We start from the raw sequence: 22,700 nt of genomic DNA, 5'->3' as shown, positions 1-22,700 counted from the left end.
TCCACTACTTTTATTTGACTGCTATAGTTCTGTTGCATATTCAAATTTAAAGAAAAATATATTAAATACATTAACCTAAATTTAAATAAAATTAAAGGAAGCTGTATTCCCTTCCCATGGTGATTTCTCAGATATGATTTGATTTTATATGGTGCAGAGGGACATGTGAGCGGGAACAGTTCAGGAAGTCCGGCTGATCTCTGTTGAGCTGGATGATCGTATCAGTCGGTCAGACACACAGCCGGTACTGTCAGCTCTGATCCTTACACAGAGTGAAATTTGACTACAGATTTGCCTGCATGGCCTCCTTGTCCTGAACAACTTAACACTGTTTAAAAAGGGGTGTCAAAATAATCTAAAAAGAGCAGATCGTTGGTTTCCAGTGAAATTTTATTGTATAGTAGGAAAATGTTTTTGTTGAAATTGATTACAAATGATAAAAACAGTATAACAATACAATAAGTTATTTAAAAAGTTCAAATATGTAATGATGATTTAATGTTTATCTAAAATGTCAGAATAGTAACAAAGATGGCAGCATAAACACAGTACTTAGCTCTTTCGAACAAACACCATCCAGGTAAAAGTACAGGTATATATTTGAGAAAGAAGGGCATATATGGCAAGTATGAATATAAAATAAATTTGATATGTATACATACATTGATTAATTTTCTTGCTGAGGATTGAAATTTAAAAATTGTCCGGCACATAAACGTTATCAAACAGAAAACTGACTTTTTTTACACTTGGGTTTTTGTACAGAATAAACAAACAACATATAATGGGCTAATTAGTGGGCTTTATAGTTTTCCTGTTTCCAGTCTTTATGCTAAGCTAAGCATCTGCTAGCTGTAACTTCTGCAACAGACAGCCTCTCAGTACTAACTCTAGGCATGAAAGCAAATAGATATTCTAAAAAAGGCCAAACTAAACACAGACCTGAAACTTAATCTAAACAAAGAGAAGCTCAATGAAATATAATATACTGTATATGTGGCTTGATAAAGACTCACATTTTTTGATCACCTGAGTAAATGCAGCTGTAGAGATGTTATGTATCAGCACGTGCCAGGCAGACATGATGAGAGCAGCTCCTCAGGCTCCAGTCAGCTGAAAAGCTTCCAAACTTGCATCGTGTGCACGCTAACTGTTACATGTTTTTCAGCGTGAACATTCATAAACAGAAGTGCAGATCAGTGCCTGGCTCCTCAGATTTGCTCTCATCATCTTCTTGTCTTTGTCTGTATTCACAGTGAAGATGATGATCTGATCTTCTTCTATGGCTGACAGTGAGATTTGGATGTTTTGATTTTGGTTTGTCAAAGATGTCAAATGGAGACAAACTATTGTTCATACAGCTGATATTTTATCCTCCATCTTCTAATGGTTACAGCATCTGTTCTTACGATTTGCTGGCTTTGAAGCTTTCTCCACTTTTCCTCCATTAGCAACCTGCGTCACCATCTCCACCATCTGGTCACATGAAAAACAAAATAATTTTGTAGTGCTATAAAGGACTGTTTACTTTTAGCCACGCTAGCAGCATTGATCTGGGTATGGCAGTGTCTATCAATCAGTCCACTAGTTTGGGCCAAGGTGAAATATAGCTGGATGGATCGCCATAAAATGTGAAAGAGACATTCATGGTCCCTTCAGGATGATTCGTAATCACTTTGATCCTCTGACTTTTCATCTAACGCCACCATCAGGTCAAACTTTGAATTTGGTTACTACTTTTGTTCATGACTAAATAAGCTTGTGAGATGTGCTAATTGGTAAATGTTAACATGCTAACACTCTAAACTAAGATGGGGAACATGCTAAACATCAGTAAGCATTGTCATTGTGAGCACATCAGCATGCTGACATTAGCATTTAGCTCAAAGCACCGCTGTGCAGCCTCAGAGCTGCTAGCATGGCTGTAGACAGGGACGTGCACAAACATTTAGAAGGGCTGTTGCTCGAGCCTGAAAAATGGGCACCATCAATTAAAAAAATTAAGATGAATGAAATCTTTATAATCACATTATTGCAGATATAGTTTCTTGTAACTAGTTTAAGCAGCAGTATAATTGTTCCAATAAATCAATTTGATTTTAAAAGACGTGTACCTTATGGTGATCACACAATTTCAACATGGCACTATGGTCCTTCATTTAATGACTTGTTATAGACAGCAGAAGCTATGAAGAGCGTTTAAACATCGAGGGGTATAAAACATAAACTCGTTGAACCCAGATGATTATAAGTTGATACTGTCTACATCATGTAAAGTAAAAATTTAAAAGAAGATTTTGCAAATCCGAGTCATCAGAAATCTAATATGCTTCACTGTATCATCCAAAACCACGTATTTTATTGTTACAAGTATATGACTGCATCATATCTCAATGAATGACCCTATATGTGGCCATACAAATACCTTCTGCCAACCACAAACCACATCAAAGTTTCACAACTGAAATCCGCCTTATTGCAACAAAACTGCGCATTGTCTGGAAGCATAGGTGGAGATTTTTATTGACAGGGCATCATTTTGGTTATACCAGATGTCTATCTGATACTGCTGTAGCTAAATTTAAGGAAGTGATTTCATCAGCTTTTTATTTATTACCATGTCTCAACATAACCGAGGACTCCTATGCTAATTTCTGTTCCTCCCAAATTGATCATGTTGATAGTGCTGCAGACCCACTGCGAATGAAACTCGACTCTGTTGCCCTTTAAAAAAGAAGATAATAAAACAAAGTCGGTTAGCTCCATGGTATAACACAGAAACTCGCAAATTAAAGCGAACAACGCGGAAAGGAAATGGCGTTAAACCAATCTGGAAGAATCTCGTTTAATCAGGCAAGATAGTCTTAAAAATTATAGGAAGGTCCTTCACAATGCCAGAGCAGCGTATTACTCATCATTAATAGAGGAAAATATTCTATATTTATTAGATTTACCGCGGCATTTGATACCATTGACCATCATATCCTATTACAGAGACTGGAACATTTAATTGGCATTGAAGGAACTGCTCTAAGCTCTAAGTTTAAGTCCTGTTTATCAGATCGATCTCAGTTTGTACATGTTAACGATGAATCCTCCATGCACGCCAAAGTCATTCATGGAGTTCCACAAGGATCTGTGCTTGGACCAATCATGTTCACTTGCTTCCTCTAGGCAATGTTATCAGGAAACACTCATTTAACTCATTCACATAACATTTTAATTGTTATGCAGATGATACTCAATTTGATGGATTTCTGGAATTCTTTACTATCAGTCCATTAAGACTCTTCAGCTGATCCAGAATGCTGCAGCACGTGTTCTGACAGGAACCAGGAAAAGAGATCATATTTCTCCTGTTTTAGCTTCTTTGCATTGGCTTCCTATAAAATCCAGAATAGAATTTAAAATCATTCTTCTTACCTACAAAGCTCTTAATGGTCAGGCACCATCTTATCTTAAAGAGCCCATAGTACCTTACTACCCCCACCAGAGCACTGCGCTCCCAGAATGCAGGGTTACTTGTGGTTCCTAGAGTCTCCAAAGGTAGACTAGGAGCCAGAGCGTTCAGCTATCAAGCTCCTCTCCTGTGGAACCAGGTCCCAGTTTGGGTTCAGGAGGCAGACACCATCTCCACATTTAAGAGTAGGCTTAAGACTTTCCTCTTTGATAAAGCTTATAGTTTTACATTATGGAAAATAAAATATATTTGAATTTAATTAACTTCTGATGGATACTCTATTCTATCTGTTCATGTGTCATGTGTGTCCAATGAAGTCAGAAACCAGAATGCTGAATCATCTGGATCTTTCTAACTGAATTCAGGTGAACAATTGTAATGTAATGTGTATGTGAATGTTGGGTTAATTTTGTTGCAAATGCTATTATAACCCAAACCCTAAGTTATGATTGTATCTGTTAATTATTATTTGTTGCTGAATAGCACTAAAATAGTGTTCTCATAAGTAAATAACCAGCAGTCCATCAAAATTAAGATTAATTAAGATCATCGGTTATTTATTATGCCCTACTGTAAGTAAGATGTCACTTTTGAAAATAGGTGATATCTGTCTCAGTCAACACACAAACCTGTTCAGTAACAGGAAACCCTCCCATCTCAAGCTTGGAGTAGATCAGCTGACCATTCACTGACACCTCAAAGCTGCCTGTGGTGGTGAAAAACGAGAAGTCAATTCAATATAGAGTAGTGCATGTCATGATGTGTATTGACACATCATGACATGCACATGATATGTATTTGTATTATAGCCAGTGAAACAGGTTTCTCTGAGAGGCACAGTACAGTATGTCAGTAACACTGCTAAAAGTCAAAGTTAGGAAACTATGAGCTCCCGTCAGCACAAGGAAACCTGAGAACAAAAACAGGTATACTTTCACAAAAGTGATAACTACATATTGTACGCTTACACTTTGATAACCCTGTACATTTTTATGTAGGCTAGTATCAAACATTTAAAGACTTTAAGGCAGGATTTGTACTGGGTTTGCTGAATCTTTCGGATGTCGTGGAAATTGTATATTTATTGCTGGTGAGGGATTAAGCAATTAATTGAGTAACAACCAACCATTGTCTTTAAAGAATTTATTAATAAAAAGGGAATGACATCCCTCTTGTATGGTTTGAGTGAAGTAGGCTTTATGATGATGGTAATTAATAAAGGAATACCTTATCTTTATGCTGACTTTGTGGAAGTCCAACTTGAGCTGATTTGCTCATCGCTATGTTTATCTCAGTCTCTGCCATAACACTTTGCTGTGTACATTTCTTTATTTCTAGTCACTTAATACCAGCAGCTGCTTCATTAACTATTTCAACTCCGACAGAGCACTGGGATCTAATTTCCAAACTCCATTTCCTCTGGATAATCTGCACATCAGGATTTCAGGGAGTTCACACCCATCATCTGTGTTTTTTAGATCAGGCAATGGAGGTTGAGGGAGAAATGAATAAATTAGACCTCATCCACAGTCTTTTGAAAATGTAAACAAAGGTTTTGCCAACTGATCCAAACACACAATTCTAACCCATGATATCTTTTTATTTACTTATTTACATCACTCATTACTAAGACCAGCAAGAGTGGTTTTTATATGATGGGTGGTTTGGCTATAGTCACCCAAAATAACATCTTATGGAGTTCAAGATGCTCAGAAAAGAAGGATTTTGACATATAAACACACAAACATGTTTTTCACTATGTCTTTAAATATCCCATTGACTTTTAATTAACTCGTAATTTGCCATGGGTTACTTTCTCACTCCTAGCTATCATCAATATTTAAAATTTTCTAGGCTGAACTGGGCCTCCATATTGGACTGCAATATGCACTGAAAGAAGAAGCAGCTTACCTGTCCTCCCTTTGGCTCCTGTCACCTGCACACCAGGAACCTGCCGGAGGACAGCGGCCAGTTCCTGGTAGCGGTACCCGTAACCTCATCCTTTACTGTAACACAAAAACACATTGATATAAACCTACTTATTAGCATGTTGAACACTAGATTCAACTTCTGCTTATTATGAAGCCTTTAAAGGTGTGACAGTTCCTATGCAGAGAAAAAGCAGTTCTGCATTTCTAGCCAACATGAATATGATCAACTAAAATATCTGTGTCTTTATGTTTACACAAGTTTATTTCTACTTGGTTTCCATTTAGCCGTGTGAATCAATCTCCCCATGTTTAATGAGTTCAAAGCAGTCTGCAGATTGAGTAGCAGAATAGAAAGTTATAAACTCACCAATATTCAATGTTGACTAAAGTAGCCATGGTTCTGTAGATGCCTGGAGTCGAGCTAGAACTGTAAACTTTTAGTCTGAAGATGAGCTGAATAAAATGCAGTCATGATAAGTGAACTATTATAAAGCAAACCACACCCAGTGTGTGTGTGTGTGGGTGGGTGAGTTGAAGGCGGAGGGAGGGGGTGATGTTTCACCACTACGAATTGACTTCCCGACCAACAGCATTGTTTCAGCAGTTTCTGTCTCATATGTACTTTACATAAGAGTTACTGGTCATTCCTGTTAATACTAAAGATACACCTTGCTACTGATATTCCAAAGGAGACGGGCAATCCACTATTGTCCGTCTGTGCAAGAACACCTTTCAAAGCTCAGCAAGGAAACACAGCCCAGGGAAAAAACCAAGAGGGAATCTAACTGACTTTAGAGGAGACTAACCTGTTTTAACCAACTGAGGCAGCTAAAGCCCGATTTTCACTCCAGCTTAACATTAGAATATTTTTTACAATGGACAAAGACAGAGGTTTTTGTTCCCCATCACTTACATTGCTTTAATGAAGGGACACTCTTCAGACAGTGCAGACAAGAGGAATGATGACGGCAACTAAAAACTGTTGCAATGAACATGAGGCATATATGGCATAAAAATGTAAACTTTACTCCTTTAAGGTTAAGAAGGAAACGTGGCTGTACAAATGCTTGAGGAAAAAGCCCAGGGTTAACTTTTATCCCACCAAGAAAGTTTGTGAGTGTGAGTGGATTTATCCCCCACTACATCCCTCCCGATGACCTTGAAGTCAGACCCCTTATACAGCCAAGAGATAACCAGCACAGCGTCCTCCGAACATTAAACTATCACACAGGTGAGTAGTGTGTCAGTGTGATCACAGGCAGCTGAACAGAGGTCATTGTGTGTGGATTCAAATACCAGCAGCTGCTGTCCAGGTGAGGAATCTGAGGCCTCCCTTTGAACACCAGACCCACTGTCTCATTCTGCAGGCAGGCATTCAAGTATGTACCAGCCTGTTTATCTGCAGGACCTCACTGCCTTGCTGATGATGCGGCTCAATGTGATGGCAACATTTCGACCGCGAAAGCCACTGCTTTGCAAACATTTGCATGCTTGAATATAGCTGTTACTATATACACATAACTTAATGTGGAGACACTTGTAAGGTAGCAATGTCTTTACAAGGGGCAGCAAATAATGAGTATTTTCGGTTTGTATCAAAATAGTGACCATATGATATGATTTCCAAGACTAAGGTAAATGTTTTATCCGACCAACAGTCCTGCTTTACAAAGAAAAGCATCGCAGCCATGAAGTTTGGCAAAACAAAAAAATTCTTAGAGGTTCATATTCTATCAAATCATCAATTCATTATTTCAGCTTTGGAATAAATGCGTATAGATACGAGTGCCTGTTGTTGTGGTTTCTTCTTCACAGCCCACTTCTTACTTAAAAGCTGCAGAGAGAAACATCCACGAAGACAAGCCATACATTGAAACAGTCACTATTAAAGCTTTTTGAACATTTTATTTGTTTAAAATGATATCCAGTACAAAATGTATACAGTAATACCCTTAACGTTTGTCAGTTCCCCTGAATAAAATATTTTAATCTGTTCAGCTCATGCCAGATAACAGTATCTATAAGATACACTAGACAGTAATTTGCTCATACAATAGTTGATGACAAAGATATAGCAATAGTACCTTTGTAACAATAAAAACTATCAGCAATATTTTGGTGGACACACTTTCAATACAATAAAATGACATACATTGTTCTGTAAAAGTTGCATTGCAATCTGCCCATATTTTACAAGATTTTCAAATTCATGTATATCTTTTCATTAGCTAAGAGACAAAAAGTTGTGATAACAAGTCTTTACACATTTATAAAAATGATCTGGTGGCAAACTGCAGTGCTGCAGTGACTGAATCTCAGCAGGCTGTCCTCTGTGAAGCTGCTGTAACAGATGTACAATGCACTTAGATTTGTTCTCTTTTTTTTTTGTTAAAACAAGGCAACTTCTCAAACTTCATAATAAATAATACACCCTCTGCAATGATATTATACCTGTCCATACATCCAGTTCATATATATATATATATATGTGTTCACACACACAACTTGTACAAAATATGTTTGAAACTTTTTTTCCTCAAAGGTTAAGATGGAAGATGGATGGAAACACAGTTGTGATTCTTCCAGTTGATTGGATGCGCCTCTCTGCTCCTTGGCTTTGACTAAACAGATCAGTGTTTCCTTGTGATCGTTAACTCTCTCCCTCCCCCTCGCTTTAAACCATCCCAACATCCACCTCGCTGAGTGGTGGGACTCTTTGACAGCGCCCCCTAGTTTTGGAGGGTCCTCTTAAGGGAACGTCACCTTATCTGGCGTGTAGTCATTCCGCTTCAGATCTGACGAACAAGAAGGAAAAATTTGTTAATTAGAAAAATAGGTTAGGAATTTTTTATCTTAGATTTGTATTTCTCTCATTTGCTATAAACCTCAAGATATCTATCAATGTACAAATACACCGAATTAAAGTCGTCCTCCACTCAAAAATGTGTTCTGCTTGGATGTTGGACCTTCAGAGGGTATGAGCAGAGTTTGTGACTTGAAGACTGATTTCACATTAATATGCTGAAGAGGGAAAGTTTCTCTGGGCTCGCATTAAGACGTGCACGTCGAAGCCAATCATTGTCCAGTATGCAAATAACACAAGTGTGATTTTATATACAGTCTATGTGTAGGAGAAATCTTGTGTCCTGTTGTTAAACTTTTGCAACAAGCAAAAATATGGGATTTTTTAACGAGGGAAAAGGACCAGTTATTTTAATGACTTAACTAGCTAATTAAGAACTTTTTGGTGGAAAAACCATATCAGACATGAAGTATTTTTATATAACTTAATCTCAATCTTTGAATTACTCAAATGCTGCCTTGAAGCTTGAAGATTTTAAGCACATTTGGGATGTAATTTAGTTCAGGAATAAGGTAAGAGAACAGCACCGGAGCAAAATCCCTCACCGGGAAGTTTGAGTTTCCGACAGCAGGAGTTGCAGTGGTGTTTTGCTCGGAAGTTCCTAATGGCATCATCCCCCAGGTTGGCAGGGCCAAATATCATATCATAAGATCTGCAAGAGTCAAGGGGTGATCATTTATTGTAAAATTACTGGGGAAAAAAGTAGTGATTACTTGTGATGATTTCATTGATGATGAAGCGAGCTCACTTACCCCTTCTCCCCGCTCTTAATAACTGATGGATCTGTCAGAATCTCTCCAACACCTACAGTGAGACACACGCCAGCTTCAATATCATGACATTAACTATAAAACATTATCAGTATCACTCTAAGCAGTTAATAGAGAAAGTCACACAGACACACACAGGAAACAGATGAACTACATCACCATGTGAACCAACACAAACAACAAGCCTTCAGCTTGTTGTTTATTCAGCTTTCCCGTCCGTTTTAAAACATTTTCGTATAAATGAACTTGACTGCATTTTAAAGGGACTGAGTGTGGCGACAGTTCTTACCCTGGAGGTCGAGCACCAGCAGCTCTCCGCGGGTGTACTCGTAGGTCCAGTGGCTGAAGGCCAGCATGGTTTCCTCCAGGAGGTTGGTGGGGACAATCTCGTCTCCGTTGTTATTGTTGAACTTCCTGAACTCCCCGGTGATGCACTCTTCTATCGCAAACCACTGTCCGGCAGAGTGGCAGTAGAGCAGAAACACCTCCAGAAATCTGAACACACAGAGGAATCAGGTTTCAGGGTACTGGCACACAGGAAATGAAACACAGTCTCCTTTGTTACTGATTTTAATTTAATGACCCATCAGTCTTGTAGAATTCTAGAAATATGAATAACATAATGATAAAATTCCTTGATCATATAATGTCATAGATTTACAAATGTCTTGATCCTTTACAGGAACAGTTTGGCATTTTGGGAAATACGCCTGTTTGCTTTCTTATTAGATAAAAACAGTCTGTCTGTTCAATATAAGGCTGCAGCCAGCTGTCAGTTAGCTCAGCACAAAGAACAATGGCACTGCAGTGAGAGCTGTTCGGTGAGGGAAGGGTTCGTGTTAAATATGTAAATCATCTGTAATACAGCCTACCTGAAATAACTAAGCAAATGCCGATTTGGCCTTGCCAAACCACAATGAGCTAAGCTATGCATGCGGGCTTACCTTGGTGAGTAAGGGATGGTTTTCGGCCTGACTTGGTTGAAGGCAAATGTCAGCTTCTGAGCAGCTCGTTGTTGTTGAATTTCCTAGAGTGACACATGGAAAACACCACTTAAAATAGATTCATATCTCATCTCTGCCGACAAGGTCTCTGTGCCATTCCTACTGACAGTGTAACAGACTTACGTTATGCCAGTCGGAGAGCTCGGCGACCGTCAGGCTGTGATTGGGGGCAAATCAGTGGTGGATCTGTTGTTATGTGTGAACTACTCAACAACGCATCATAACGGCACCCCAACACATCTTTCAACCATATTCTTTGTCTTTGTTATTATAAAGATAGAAATTATAAACAACAGCTGTTTCGCGCGAAGGTTCGCGTCATTTCCCGTGTGTTTTTGCGACAAATGGTGGTTTGCGTCAGATGACAGAGCTACTGTCAGCTCGTGTAGTGTGTGACCCCATGTCACCAATCAGTCACGTATGGGCACCTGTCAGGTTCTGTTATGACCAGCTCAACAGTGCAAGGAATGTGTGTAAGCGCTTACAACCTATAGGGTGTGCAGTGTCTGTGCTCCTTACCCTGAGACAAAGATGCAGCACAGTATCCTCCTTGTAGATGCTCTGCCAGGTTTGGACCACCTCAGGAAGGAAGGATTTGACTATATACAGATGTCCTGGTTTCAGGATGTCATACTCTGACCAAGTGCAGAGCACCTTGAGGGCCCGTCTGAGTCCTCCGCCCATCTCCTCCTTGCTGAGGAACTCTATTTTGGCACAGAGGCCCCGCTGAGCCCAGGAAGACATGCTGTTGTTGATAGTGTTGGGGGAGCTCTCCTCCAGACGGTACACAGTTACCGGCTCCCCTGAAGGAACAGAGCAGCAGGTGAGTGCCTCAGTGTTTGATGTTTGTTGAATCAAATGTAAAATTGGTGGCTTTATGTCATATCACCGTTTTCTGACCTCTCCCTCCCACTCGTCTGTTTTTAGATTTTGACTGAAAAACAAACTCACAGCTACATAACACTGATATCTGTTCATCAAGTGCCTCCGGCTAAGATCTTAGCAAACATCTGCCTACCTACGTGCCCAGCAGGTAACACAGCAACATGAACTCTAATGGTCTCCAAATATACAATGGCTCTAATATTCACTGGTGTCGTAATATTTTCTCGTGTTTTAGTAGTGATTTGACCATTTCATAATGTTAACCATGTCTAAGAAAGCCTTGGTTTATCAAGGTTGGGGTTAAAACAAAAAGTCAACATTAACTTTCAGGGTCACACCGAACCTCTATCTCCCAGGAGAAGGTACGTGTCTGACTCATTCATCCACCAAACCTGCTCACCTGGTTTCCTAAAGCCTTTCTGGCAGAAAACGTAATGAAAGCTTTCTTTAGTTTAGATTAATTTATACTGATTACTACGATGACTGAACGGTATTGCTCTTAATGACATGATTGAGTTGCTCCTCTGAGTTGACGTAACGTGTAACATGTTGATCTTAAACGTGACGGTTGGCACATTTGGCGCTGCCTCATGTGGTGCTGGAATAATTGGGAAAATAAAGCAATATTTGATTGATCAATGTGTTGTTTAAACAGAATAAAATACAACACATCTTTGTAGCAACCATGGTGTTTCCACATTACGACTTAAATGCTCTTGAACACAGTGAAGTCAGAAGAATGACTTTCGGAAATCATAAAATGGTTAATCCAAGAAGCAAGTGAATGCACAAAGTTACTTATGACGAAAACACGTTTAGTGCAAGATCCCCATAACCCATAAAGATCACACTTCTGCGCCTGCAGTTTGGAAAAACTGCCTTAACACAAAAGGTCTATGAGAGCGAGCTGGGCAATTTTCAACCAGAACGAAATCATGTTTTTGAGTATCGTCTATACCGTCCTATACCATTTTCAAGAACTGGAATACAGAGATAAAAACCAAACTGCGGTGACTTCACTCCAGCTAGTTATGGCTAGCTGAAGAACGCCAAAACCAAAGCTAATTTACCCTCTTTTAAAATGTAATAAATAAAAGTAATTTTGATGTTCCAAAATCTTTGTGACGGAGTTTGGTTAATCACATAAATAAGTAGCTAAATCTAATCATAAGGAATTTATAGAAAGAAATAGTCCTGCTCAAGGGAAACTAGCCTAGCTCAGCAGTAACTGCTGTGTCTGTACCTCTGAAACTGTAATTTGTTGGTTAAGCTAAATATATTTTAATAACATATTTCAGGGCTGCCAACTTTTCAATTTAGTTTGGAGGGAGATTCGGTATTGGAGGTTGGTTCATTTTAGGCCTTCTATGTCATATCCCACTGCAGGAGTCGGGGTCATCACTCTTTAATCCTCAGGACTTCTGTTTTAAAAGTTCAACAGCCTAATACATGTGCAGATGAAAAGCCAAGTCAATAATCATGGTCAGATCAGTTTTGCCAACCTCCAGACATAATGGCCTTAATTTTGACCAAACCTAATAGTCTTCCCCCCAGAATCTATGGGTCAAACCAGAGACTGTATTTCTTTTAATTACGGAGAATGTATGGAATATTATAGTTTATAATAAGCAAGAACATAGGTTTTCCTTTAGCAATGTAGCAGCCACTTATTTAGGGGTGGGGTCATTTTTTATCATCAAACACTTTTCTGCATTCTGGTGATTTTTTCTGCATCAATTTATGGTGGAAATGTTTTTATCTAGGCTATGTCAACAGAAACACAAAACTCAGGTAGCACGTGACTATTTAAAAAAAAGAAATGTATAGAAATATATATATATATTTATTTTGTGTCTTTGTCTGGGGAAGTTCCTCTTTAAATGTGACACCTTTAACCTCTAGGATAAATTAATTAATTTTAATTCAGTTAGTAACTCCTGGACTGAATGTTCAAAATGTTTTGCATCTATCCCACATATCTGTGTAATCGGATATGTCCAGAAAGATTTCTATGAGAATAACATCATCATTTAATCACAATTCATAATATTTTTCCAAAATCTCCCACCCTATAATCTGCTGTTCATCACTTGCTATGCTGATAAATTTTATGAACCCGTTTGGGACTGTATAGATGAGACCTGTGCAAAATGCAACTAACTGAAAACACTTCACCACAAATCCTCACGTTAACTTCAGCAGCTCTGTATAGCTCACATTACCAACAGAGCATGACTGTGCTTTAAATTATACATTATTATATTGCCAAACTCTACCAGCTACCTTACGCGATACCAAACTGTCTGCCACTCTCTGCGCGATAGCGGGTTCGTTTGATTCCTGTCACAGCGTCCGCCAGTGTCGCGTCAGTTGGGTGGAGTGTAATTGCGCCGAGTAGACGCAATTGGTTATAGGCTATTCATTTTTCCAATGCGTGACAAAACTGATGAATGGCGTGATGGCGTGTGAAAAGTGCCAATTGCGTGAGTCTCAAGCTGAATGTGTGAGAGGTGGCAGCTCTGCATATTTAAATGTTATAATTAAACGTTTCGATTTATCAAACTAGTTAATTGGTTTAAACGTACAAGAAATGTGAAGAATAGACTATTTTAGATACATTATCCCTGTGCTTTTTAGATGATCCAAACACGCAGTATCTCCACGTTACATTAAGTTTCATGTAAGGTCTGCAACAAAGATTCTTAACCAGCCTAAAAGTAAGATATTACAACTAATATAACTGTTACTCAGTTTGGCTAAAGGCCTTCAAAGTTCAACCCCTTTTTCTCAACTTCCCTGTTTCTTTAGTTTTAGCCCTTTGTAAGGCAGTATAGATAATTTTCTTTTTAATCTTTGGATTTAATGATAACACTTTAAATGTTGTGTAATGGTGTTTAAAGATGATACTCATGCTAATAACTGGTGCCATATGGCTGCCTGTTTCTAAGACAAACTGTAACTGTATGATGTGTTTGTTGAAAATACACATTATCACCTCTTAACACCGCACACCACAATGAAATGCCTAAAAACTGCATATGTCACATGACTCACAAGCATTTACACTTCAAGACCGTGACATTCAAATTGTTAAAATCTGCAGTTCCTATTCAGCAAGGAGATGTAGCTGGACTGTGAAGCCAAAATAACTATAACATAAAACAAAACAACACACACGCAAAAGACAGCACCTTTATACTTTGCTCATCAATAGCTTAAGCGTGACTGTGAAGCAAACAGCTGCAGGTGTGAGAGGCCAAAAACAATGTAGAAACCACATTCATCTGGCGCCATACTTCCTCATTCTCCAACTGCTGTTGTTTCTAACAACTGTGTGCGGTGTTTTCACCTGACAGGACAAGTCTGGGAATGCACAGGGATCCAGACTTACCTCTGGGGGGCACAGGGGTGAAGGGGATACTGTGGGACAGCCTCATCAAGTTGTTGCGCTCCACAGCTACAAGGTGAAAAAGTAAGTGCACACATACCCGCACACAAACAAGTTAAGACAACTGCAGAAGAAGAACTGAACAGAGGTAAAAGTACTTTGTAGGAGAATTTATGGCTCTTCGCCTCAGTGAAATGATCATTTTCACCTACAGACAGCCCTCTAGATTTCAACATAAAATAAAAAAAGTCTACAACCACTGATTCTGGAAACTAAAACAATACATAAAACCCAATAAATCAACTTCTTCTCCGTGTCTCACCTGAGTACTGGTAGCTTTCCACGGGCTTGAAAGGTGAGCCAATAGCTACAGAGAAAAAGATGAGAACTGTTAATCTTTCTGCAAAACATTTTAAAGGAAGTAGTTGATGTTATTAAATGAACATGGCAGTGATGGACAATCATTTGGGCACATTAATTCAGCAAAAATACCCTGCGCTGTTCCACCAGCATCCACCAGCAGATGTCTCTGTACTACTACACAACAACAGAAGCACAGAAAAAGCTCAAGCTTAGTGCAACAGTTTTTCTTGTCTGTCACAAGATCTATACAGTATATATACATTTGATCTTCATATAGATTTCTTGGCTTTCTCATAAGTAATAAAATCAGCATCTGGCACTAGTTCGAAAAAAAGACCATTGTTATCTCTGCAAATTTCATTTTAACCAGGCCTGTCTCTTGTTATCAAACTGTTTACTGGTCTTTCGATCAAGAAACAGAGCAAGATATTGGGAGTGGGGCTGGAAACTAGTCACTATTTTTGTTGCTGTTTCATCTGCCGATCACGTACTTTATATATTATTTATACTTTATATATTATTATTTCTGGTGACACCATTTCTTATTTCTGATGACCTGTCCAGGGTGTACCCTGCCTTTCGCCTAATGCCAGCTGGGATTGGCTCCAGCCCCCCGTGAACCTGTACGCAGGATAAGCGGTTGGCGATGAATGGATGGATGGATGGATATTATTTTTTCTAAAAACTGCCCATCACAATTTCTCAAAACCTAACATATGACATATTAAAATGTCTTGTTTTGTTAAGCCAACAAACCAAAACCAAAGATACATTACAATAATATAAAAACAGAGAAAAGTACAAAATGCTCACATGGGAGAAGTTAGAACTAGCGAATATTTGGCATTTTTGCTTTAAAATGACATGAAACGATTAATCGATTATCAAAATAGTTGCAGATTCATTTTCTCTTGGTCAACTAATCGATTAACAAACTACTGGTTTCAACTGTAAGTGCGAGTTGAGACAGTCATGGTATAAAAAACCCCTCATAAATGGTTCTGAGCCGGATGTGCCCTGTGGTCAGTCAGTGAGGGTTACTCACAGTCCTTTCTGGCTCCGAGGTGGGTGTGTCGTGGCGTGTAGAGAGAAACTGCGGCTGTAACCACAGAAGAAGAAAAGCAAAGTGAAGCTTTCATTAAAAACACGAGTAATACATAAAAGCATTGTACAGCGCAGTTCACACGTTTCTGACTTTCCATAAACAAAGTTAAAGATTTCCTAAATGACTTGCAAAACAGTTAAAGTTATTAAAAATTTCAAATATTTTTTTGAATAGTTTTGATTTTCCCTGACTACTCTGAATATTTCATCATCTTCTATCAACCTTTCCGTGTCTGGAATACCCCTCCTAGAAGTCTACAATATAGTGAATGTGCCACGACATGTTCTCCTTTCTCATTTTCTAAGATGGTCTTTTCCGTAACACAGTGGTGTTGCTAAAGTGAAGCGAATCCCAACTGAACCACACACAGTTCTCCAGTAAAATATTGCCGCACAACTACTGAAAAAAAATTTATTTATGGGGGAAAAATAAGGTCAAATGTCACTTTGATAACAGCATCCGTATAAATGCTGCAGGACCAGCTGATCCAGACTGAACGAGCCTGACCCAACTAAATCATGTAGATGGAGGAACTACAGAGAAGCTACACATCTTACCATTTACTGCATCTTCCCCGGGGGCTTGTCTGACAGAGACACAACAGAAACACAATTTTTTTAAGAAAACAGTTCACATTCATATCCGTCTAGTTCGTGAATCTACGTAATTCATTTACATGTGGTGGTGTGAGTCAGTGTGCATCAGGGTGTCAGAAATCAACTTAAAACAGACAAAGTGGTCTGAATTTCACTTGTGTCTGTACGAGTCGCTATAAAGTTAAGAGATAGTGAGTTTGTGTGTGTGAGTGAGTGTACACATCTTGTTGGCAAGTGGAAGGATACTTACATGTTGCTGGCTTGGGCTGATTTCACCTGAACTCTTTCCTGGTGGAGAAACGAGAAGTCGTTAAACAATGACACAAGCCGGCATTAATGAAGTTAATGATACTTAAAACTGTACAGAATTGGCGGGGGGTTTTGTTGTTTTTTTGTTTTTTTTTACTTTGTACACATGTACACACAAAGATTCAGTTCTTACCAGTACTGCAGTCCTGGGGTCCTCATGGATGAGGATGTCTTCAGCTGACACTCTGCTCCTGTCCTTCTTTGTCAGAGCTACAGAAACACAATGAACAACCAGCAACCAGTATGTGTTACCAGGGACAGTGAACATTTAAGAAGAACCCTGTCGACACATGAATGGTCGACAGTGAATTGAATATCCTCGTCCTTTTTTTCATTTAATTTGTGTGAGCTTACTGGAGTCAGGATGGAGAAAAGTTGGGTTTCTGTCAAACTCTGTGAAGCCAGCGTAAGAGTTGACTGCTCTGATGTGACCGTGACCTTCAGGCTGAGCCTGTGGCCACAAAAACAGAGGAAAAAAAGGTTTGAGATGGTAAACACTGTTCTGAAACAATGATTACTGGTGAATTTCATGAAGTGTTATCTTATTAGACTATATCATAAAGTGGATTAGAAGGGAGCAAACTAACGTAACAAACAACTTCATGGTTCAGAGTTTTTTATAGCGGTGGCACCTCACCTCTCCTGAAATAAAGAGCTCCTCTGTTAAGTAAAAAACAAATAATAAATATTTTATGAAACATAATAATAATAATAATAATAATAATAAGTCTTATTAAATGTCAGAGAAATGCAGCAGTGGTGCCACATTACATAATAAAAGCCATGTATTTATGAATGAAGCGATTTAAACCGCTTCATTTAGATGCGACACATTTTGACTGTAAGTGGAAAATGATGCTGAACACTGACAGTGGGGTGACCGAGCTACTATAAGCTACAAAGTGTTCACATAAAGGCAAACATGACAGCACCACATTTGGAACAAACACACCATCAAGTCCACACTACCAGCTCTTCTGAAAAAAAATTACAAAATGCACTGAACAAAATATGATGATGCATATAAATACACACACACACACCTGTGATCTGCTCTGTGTGGCCGGGCTTAGCTCTCTGCTGGAGGTCTCTTTGGGTGTGGAGTGCTGGAGGTCCAAACTCTCTTTATGTCCTGAAACCAAGAAATATTGTCAGCCTACATTAGGGTAAAATACTTTTTATCTAAGTAATTTGTGTTTTCCTCTTGAATGATATCCCTGCTAAACAATCAAATCATTATTTGCTAGAACTACTTGACAGAGATTTGTTTACTACTCCCAATGTGAAATCTAAGGCAATCGCTGTGTGGCATTCAGAACAAGACAAGCAACTGCCCGATCTGGTGACATGACCATCACTGCAACGTTGAAATAATCACAGTTCACACATCTGATTCTTATGAGAAACCCCTCCCCTCACCTCCACCTTCCAAACAAATCCTGAATCAATCACAGTTTGTGATGAAAACCTCAACCAGTCAACCTCAGAACCACAGAGAAACAGAGAATAAACAAGTCAGCCAAGAGGTCCAGACAGAGCAGAGAAAGGAAAGGAAAAGCCACCAGCTAAAGGTCTACTGGTTTCCTGATCTGGAGACGGACAGGGCCGAGGACCCGGCAGACGCAGCCCTCTGACTGAAACTCAAACCTCTCGTTGCGTTTGGCTCTCTTGCTGTGTTCCTCTTGTTGACTTCTGACCCACTTGGACCCTCACACCAGGACGACAGAGGGGTAGGTGATTCTGATATACTCCATTCCCTTCTCCTTCGTCTGTGGGGTCTCCCGGGTGCCACATCAGGGGCATAAGCATTACTTGGTAGGTTGCCATTTCCATGGGAGTCACCAAGTGATGATTCAGCTTCAGGGTGGAGTGGGACTTCAGTGTCTGTACTCTGTCTACTCAGAGAGTCTGATCTGCCCTCGTCGTCGCAGAACGCCTCATTTACGTAACCCCAACACCCCTCCCCCCCTCTCTCCCACCTTTCTAAACCCTCTGCGTTCTCAGGCTTTGCAATGCAAGCAGGCAAGCAGGCAGGCCGAGCAGAGCCCGCAGTCTCAGAGACAACGACAATAGTAGGATACACACACACACAGTTTTCACGCTGCTCTTTTATCTTCTCATCAACACCTGATTCACTCCCAGTCTCATACTTACCCACAAACGCCCCAAACTCTACAGTGGTGCTGTCTGGTTGGAGGGGCTGCTGGCAAAGCCCAGCTAGGGCATGTTCAGGGTGGCTGGAGCCACTGGGCTGGGAAGGGGTGCTGCTGATGTGGAACTGAGCCCCGGGGGAGGGCACACTGGGCAGGCTGGATGGGGAGTCGGACAAGCCAGGCTCTAGTGGACGGGTCAGCTTACTCTGGGTGAGAGAGTGGCCTCGGAGATGGAGCTCTGGAGGGGAAATGGCCATACCACTTTGGACAAAGGCACTGGAGCCAGCACTGCCTGAGGAGCCAGCCTCTGTAGCAAGGTGACCAAACCCAAACAACCCCCTCCTCTCTGGACTCAATGGATTCAGGTTGGGGTCCAGCCCCAGTCCTGCTCCGGGGCTGGGCCCAACTCTCCGGCTACTTTCCGTCCCAGGCCCTCCCCCTACACCAATCCCAAAAAGAGAATCTGCAATATTGGCTCCGGCCTGGGGAAAAGAGGAGCCGAAGTAGCCCCCCACACTGCGTTTGCCTATTACGGACGATTTTGAGTGGGGGCCCGTGTCTGCTGCGATGCTGGGGACCACATTCTTCGAAAGGCTGAGTTCCCGGGTGATCTGATTGTGGACCTTGCTGGCCTCGGATGCCCTCTGAGCAGTGAGGGTCTTTAGAGTGTCCACAGTCAGAGCCGAGAGGTCCTGTAGGTGGCCGATCTGGGAGTCCAGTGTGTGCAAAGAGCGTTTTATAAAGTTGACTTTGTTCCCAACCTCCCTCAGCTGCATACACATGGTCTCAACCCTGGAAATAACAAACAGTAGCTTCAGTTAGCCTCATGTCAGCTTTATGTATAACTAACTAACAAACAAACAAACAAACATACATATATATAGGGGGGATGTTTGTTTTTGAGTATTACATCGCAATTCAGAGTAAGGGGAGAGAGCGACTGAATTAACAGCCGTCACTTTCTATTGTGTGTCATTGAGTGAAATCCCGTTGCTGTTCACTGGTGTCACAGGGACACTGGGCTGCTTGTCATCATATAAACAGATCATCAAATTGTGAGGTTTCTTGCAGTTGCGGTAATATTGGCCGCCTTCCCTTTGACACACAGCTCCGCTGCTCACCGCAGCAAATGGCTCGTGACTGTCCCCACTGGGGACCAGAAAACCAGAATATTGCTATAAACCAGAAAGGAGGAAATCCCCCGCATCCCCCGCAAATTGCACCCTGTATAGAGAGAGAGATTTAACTCTCTAACTAAATAAATAACCAGTGCTTAAGCATGGCATATTCACTGACTCATTTTGAAAACGTCAGATTTTTCTCATTCGTTCATATCATTTAGGAAATGTTTTCTTTTCATAATAACTTTATATTCAGTAGGTTATTTTAGTTATTTGATATAATTTTAAACACTGCATCTTTTTGAATGTTTGCTTTTTGAAAGACTTAAAAGGAGTTTTAGTAGCTAAAGTAACGCTATGAAGCAATTGAGATTGAGAAAACTGGGTGGTGAGTTTTTCCCCATTTTGTTTGCCTCGTACCATGCTCACTATGGCGTGTGCGGGCGATGTAAGAGCCCAGCCAATGGTTGGCATTGTAGATTAGTGGCACATCATAAAAAACAGCAAAAATATTTTGCATAAATAGCAAATGACAGAGTGTCAGCGTGATATTAAAAAAACTTTTTGATCATGAGGCCTAATGTTACTCTACAGTTCTGTGCTTTTTTTAGTGTATGAACTACACTGTAGACTGGAGTCTCTGTTGTCTCTGTTAACAGTGATGTGCATTATAAGTGCTCGTCTGTATTCTCACTGCGCTGCATTATTATAAACTATGATGAACTGATTGTAGGTCACATCTTTATCTTCTTTGTTGTATTGATGTATGAGTTTTTTATTCAACGATTTACTTTAATGATTAGAGAGGCTGCGTGTCCGGAGATTTAAATAATCAGTGAAGTTATGCTGCTGTGCTTTGTGTGTAAATGCAAACAGCGTCTCTCTTTATGTGAATAATCGTCCTTTAAACAGCAGGAAAATACTGTGCCAGCCAGTTGCCGTCTGCCGCCTCAAGATAGCAATGCGCCAACCATGGGCCTGACCGCAACTCATTTTAACACCTACACTCCCATGGGCTCAAGTAAATTTGCTACATACATAATGTCGGCACTGGGCATGAAAAAGGCCCGAAGACCGCTAGTTAGATTTACAATACGTGGACTCTACATATGTGTTTTGTGAGGAGGGAAATGCATTAAACGCGTTTGTTAGACCTAAAGGATACACCCAATACATATTGGTGAGCAACACTGACAGTAAACATAAATTTTGTTTATTTACAAGAAAACTTTCAGAAAGCCAATAACAGTACCACCTTTCTGAGGTAAGACGTATGCGCTCCTCGCTCCCCGAGTGAAACTGGTCATCCTTTTCATGAAAGTATGTCTCCACACACTGCTCCTCAAAATCATGAAGCTTCTTTTGGTCTTCCTCTGTGAGAAACAGCTCTGAAAGAAAGAAAGAAAGCGGAGACTCATTACTTTTGGAGATTTCCTTAATGCCAAGTTAAGCAGCAACACTTAAGTAGTGTTGTTAAGTAGTTTTGTTTCGTACTTGGTCCGTAGGTATTCTCTTTCTTCCTCTTTCTACACATGCAGAAGAGGGAGTAGATATGGCAGAGGAGGATGAAGGGGGGTGGGAGGACAGGCTTCTCATGGTAGGCCATAATAAAGTGGTAGCGCTGGTATTTCCACACCAGATTAGAAATAGACTTCACTTGCATGTACACATTGCTGGAAAACAGAGGACAGAAATAAAAATTGAGGGTGACGAGGATGGGGAGAATGTGGCTAATGAGCAACCACATTATTTTGGAAACATAGCAGAATTTAGCACTGAAATGTTGCACACTTACTTGAAGAAGGCGATGAGGAGGTTGACCATTAGTATATACTGTACAAAGAGGTAGACCGCTTGTAGGAGAGGAGTCAGCCACACTCCTGCCGTACACAGGGGCTTTACTGAGTCTTCACTGTTATTGGCACACACTGCGAAGAGGAGGAGACTTTTAGCATATGCAGATTTTATATTAAAATCCTGTTTAGATTTTTATCTTATGTACTCTCTGTGATGTTTTAACTGTGGAAACAAATAGCTAAACTGCACTGTTGACAACGTTATTATACATCAACAATGTAAATCTCTCCACAAAAGCTCACACATTTACCATAAAGTATCCTTTACTTTACAGCTAAAACATTTGTTTGTTCAAAAATTTACCTTGAGCATTCAATTCCTTTTTATTTCTTCTTTTCATTATTTTCTTTTCAGAGGACTCCCTTTCTACGACAAGGTCATGATACTCGCACAATGCATTTCAATGGAGTGTGAAACCTTGTGATGCCAACTCAGGTTATGTAGCACAGCCAGGTGTTTTGTTCCACCTAAGCTACATGTGCCCGACTCAAGTGAGTCGTGGGTTTGATTTCCAGGGCTTGTTTTGAGTGAAAATCAGCTATCATGCCGTGCTGATAAGCTTTGAATAAACTGTTTTTACAGTCATCATCTCCGTTACCATCCTCATTGTCCTTACCATCGATTTCATAGGCATACACTTCCCCGTACATCATCCAGTACGGCTGGAAGACCACATCTTTGGCCAGTTTCCAGCTGGGCTCCTCATCTGGGTACAGAATGGCTTTCCTGGGTACGCCATAGCTCAGCAGGACTATAGCCATTATTACCACAATATAAAACATGTTGGCCACCTGCAAGAGATATCGAACTTATTGAATATTTCAAAGCATCCGCTGATTGTAGCTGCTGAGTAAAAAATCTTTAAATGTCTCTAGTGAAATCCCCAGGGAAGACA

At 40.2% G+C, this 22,700-nt stretch overlaps 1 protein-coding gene and 1 long non-coding RNA gene across 2 annotated transcripts in view; both read right to left on the bottom strand.

Moving 5' to 3' along the window:
- Nucleotides 1-372: 372 nt before the first annotated feature.
- Nucleotides 373-5,916, bottom strand: LOC119890770. Its single transcript, XR_005442297.1, has 4 exons — nt 5,759-5,916; nt 5,372-5,466; nt 4,090-4,166; nt 373-1,476 (listed from the first exon to the last, which is right to left on the bottom strand). It is a non-coding gene; the product is annotated as an uncharacterized LOC119890770 (long non-coding RNA).
- Nucleotides 5,917-7,276: 1,360 nt separating this feature from the next.
- trpm7 (transient receptor potential cation channel, subfamily M, member 7) overlaps nt 7,277-22,700 on the bottom strand; it is a 48,851-nt gene continuing 33,427 nt past the window's right edge. The window contains exons 22-41 of the mRNA XM_038701807.1: nt 22,422-22,596; nt 21,744-21,876; nt 21,443-21,621; nt 21,204-21,336; nt 18,829-19,619; nt 17,718-17,806; nt 17,029-17,125; nt 16,808-16,884; nt 16,616-16,653; nt 16,327-16,355; nt 15,710-15,763; nt 14,794-14,838; nt 14,624-14,668; nt 14,305-14,370; nt 10,548-10,831; nt 9,969-10,051; nt 9,314-9,519; nt 9,007-9,058; nt 8,800-8,906; nt 7,277-8,186 (exon numbers count right to left, since the gene is read on the bottom strand). Coding sequence (XP_038557735.1) covers nt 8,140-8,186; nt 8,800-8,906; nt 9,007-9,058; nt 9,314-9,519; nt 9,969-10,051; nt 10,548-10,831; nt 14,305-14,370; nt 14,624-14,668; nt 14,794-14,838; nt 15,710-15,763; nt 16,327-16,355; nt 16,616-16,653; nt 16,808-16,884; nt 17,029-17,125; nt 17,718-17,806; nt 18,829-19,619; nt 21,204-21,336; nt 21,443-21,621; nt 21,744-21,876; nt 22,422-22,596 — 2,730 coding nt within the window. The 3' untranslated portion in view covers nt 7,277-8,139. The remainder of the gene's footprint in view (nt 8,187-8,799; nt 8,907-9,006; nt 9,059-9,313; nt 9,520-9,968; nt 10,052-10,547; nt 10,832-14,304; nt 14,371-14,623; nt 14,669-14,793; nt 14,839-15,709; nt 15,764-16,326; nt 16,356-16,615; nt 16,654-16,807; nt 16,885-17,028; nt 17,126-17,717; nt 17,807-18,828; nt 19,620-21,203; nt 21,337-21,442; nt 21,622-21,743; nt 21,877-22,421; nt 22,597-22,700) is intronic.

This window comes from Micropterus salmoides, unplaced genomic scaffold (genome assembly GCF_014851395.1).
Source record: "Micropterus salmoides isolate LMB-PRFRI ecotype aquatic unplaced genomic scaffold, ASM1485139v1 Ms_hic_scaffold_6, whole genome shotgun sequence".
NCBI lineage: Eukaryota > Metazoa > Chordata > Actinopteri > Centrarchiformes > Centrarchidae > Micropterus > Micropterus salmoides.
Note: the sequence above shows the minus strand (reverse complement) of the source record. Positions and strands in the feature narration are given on the sequence as shown.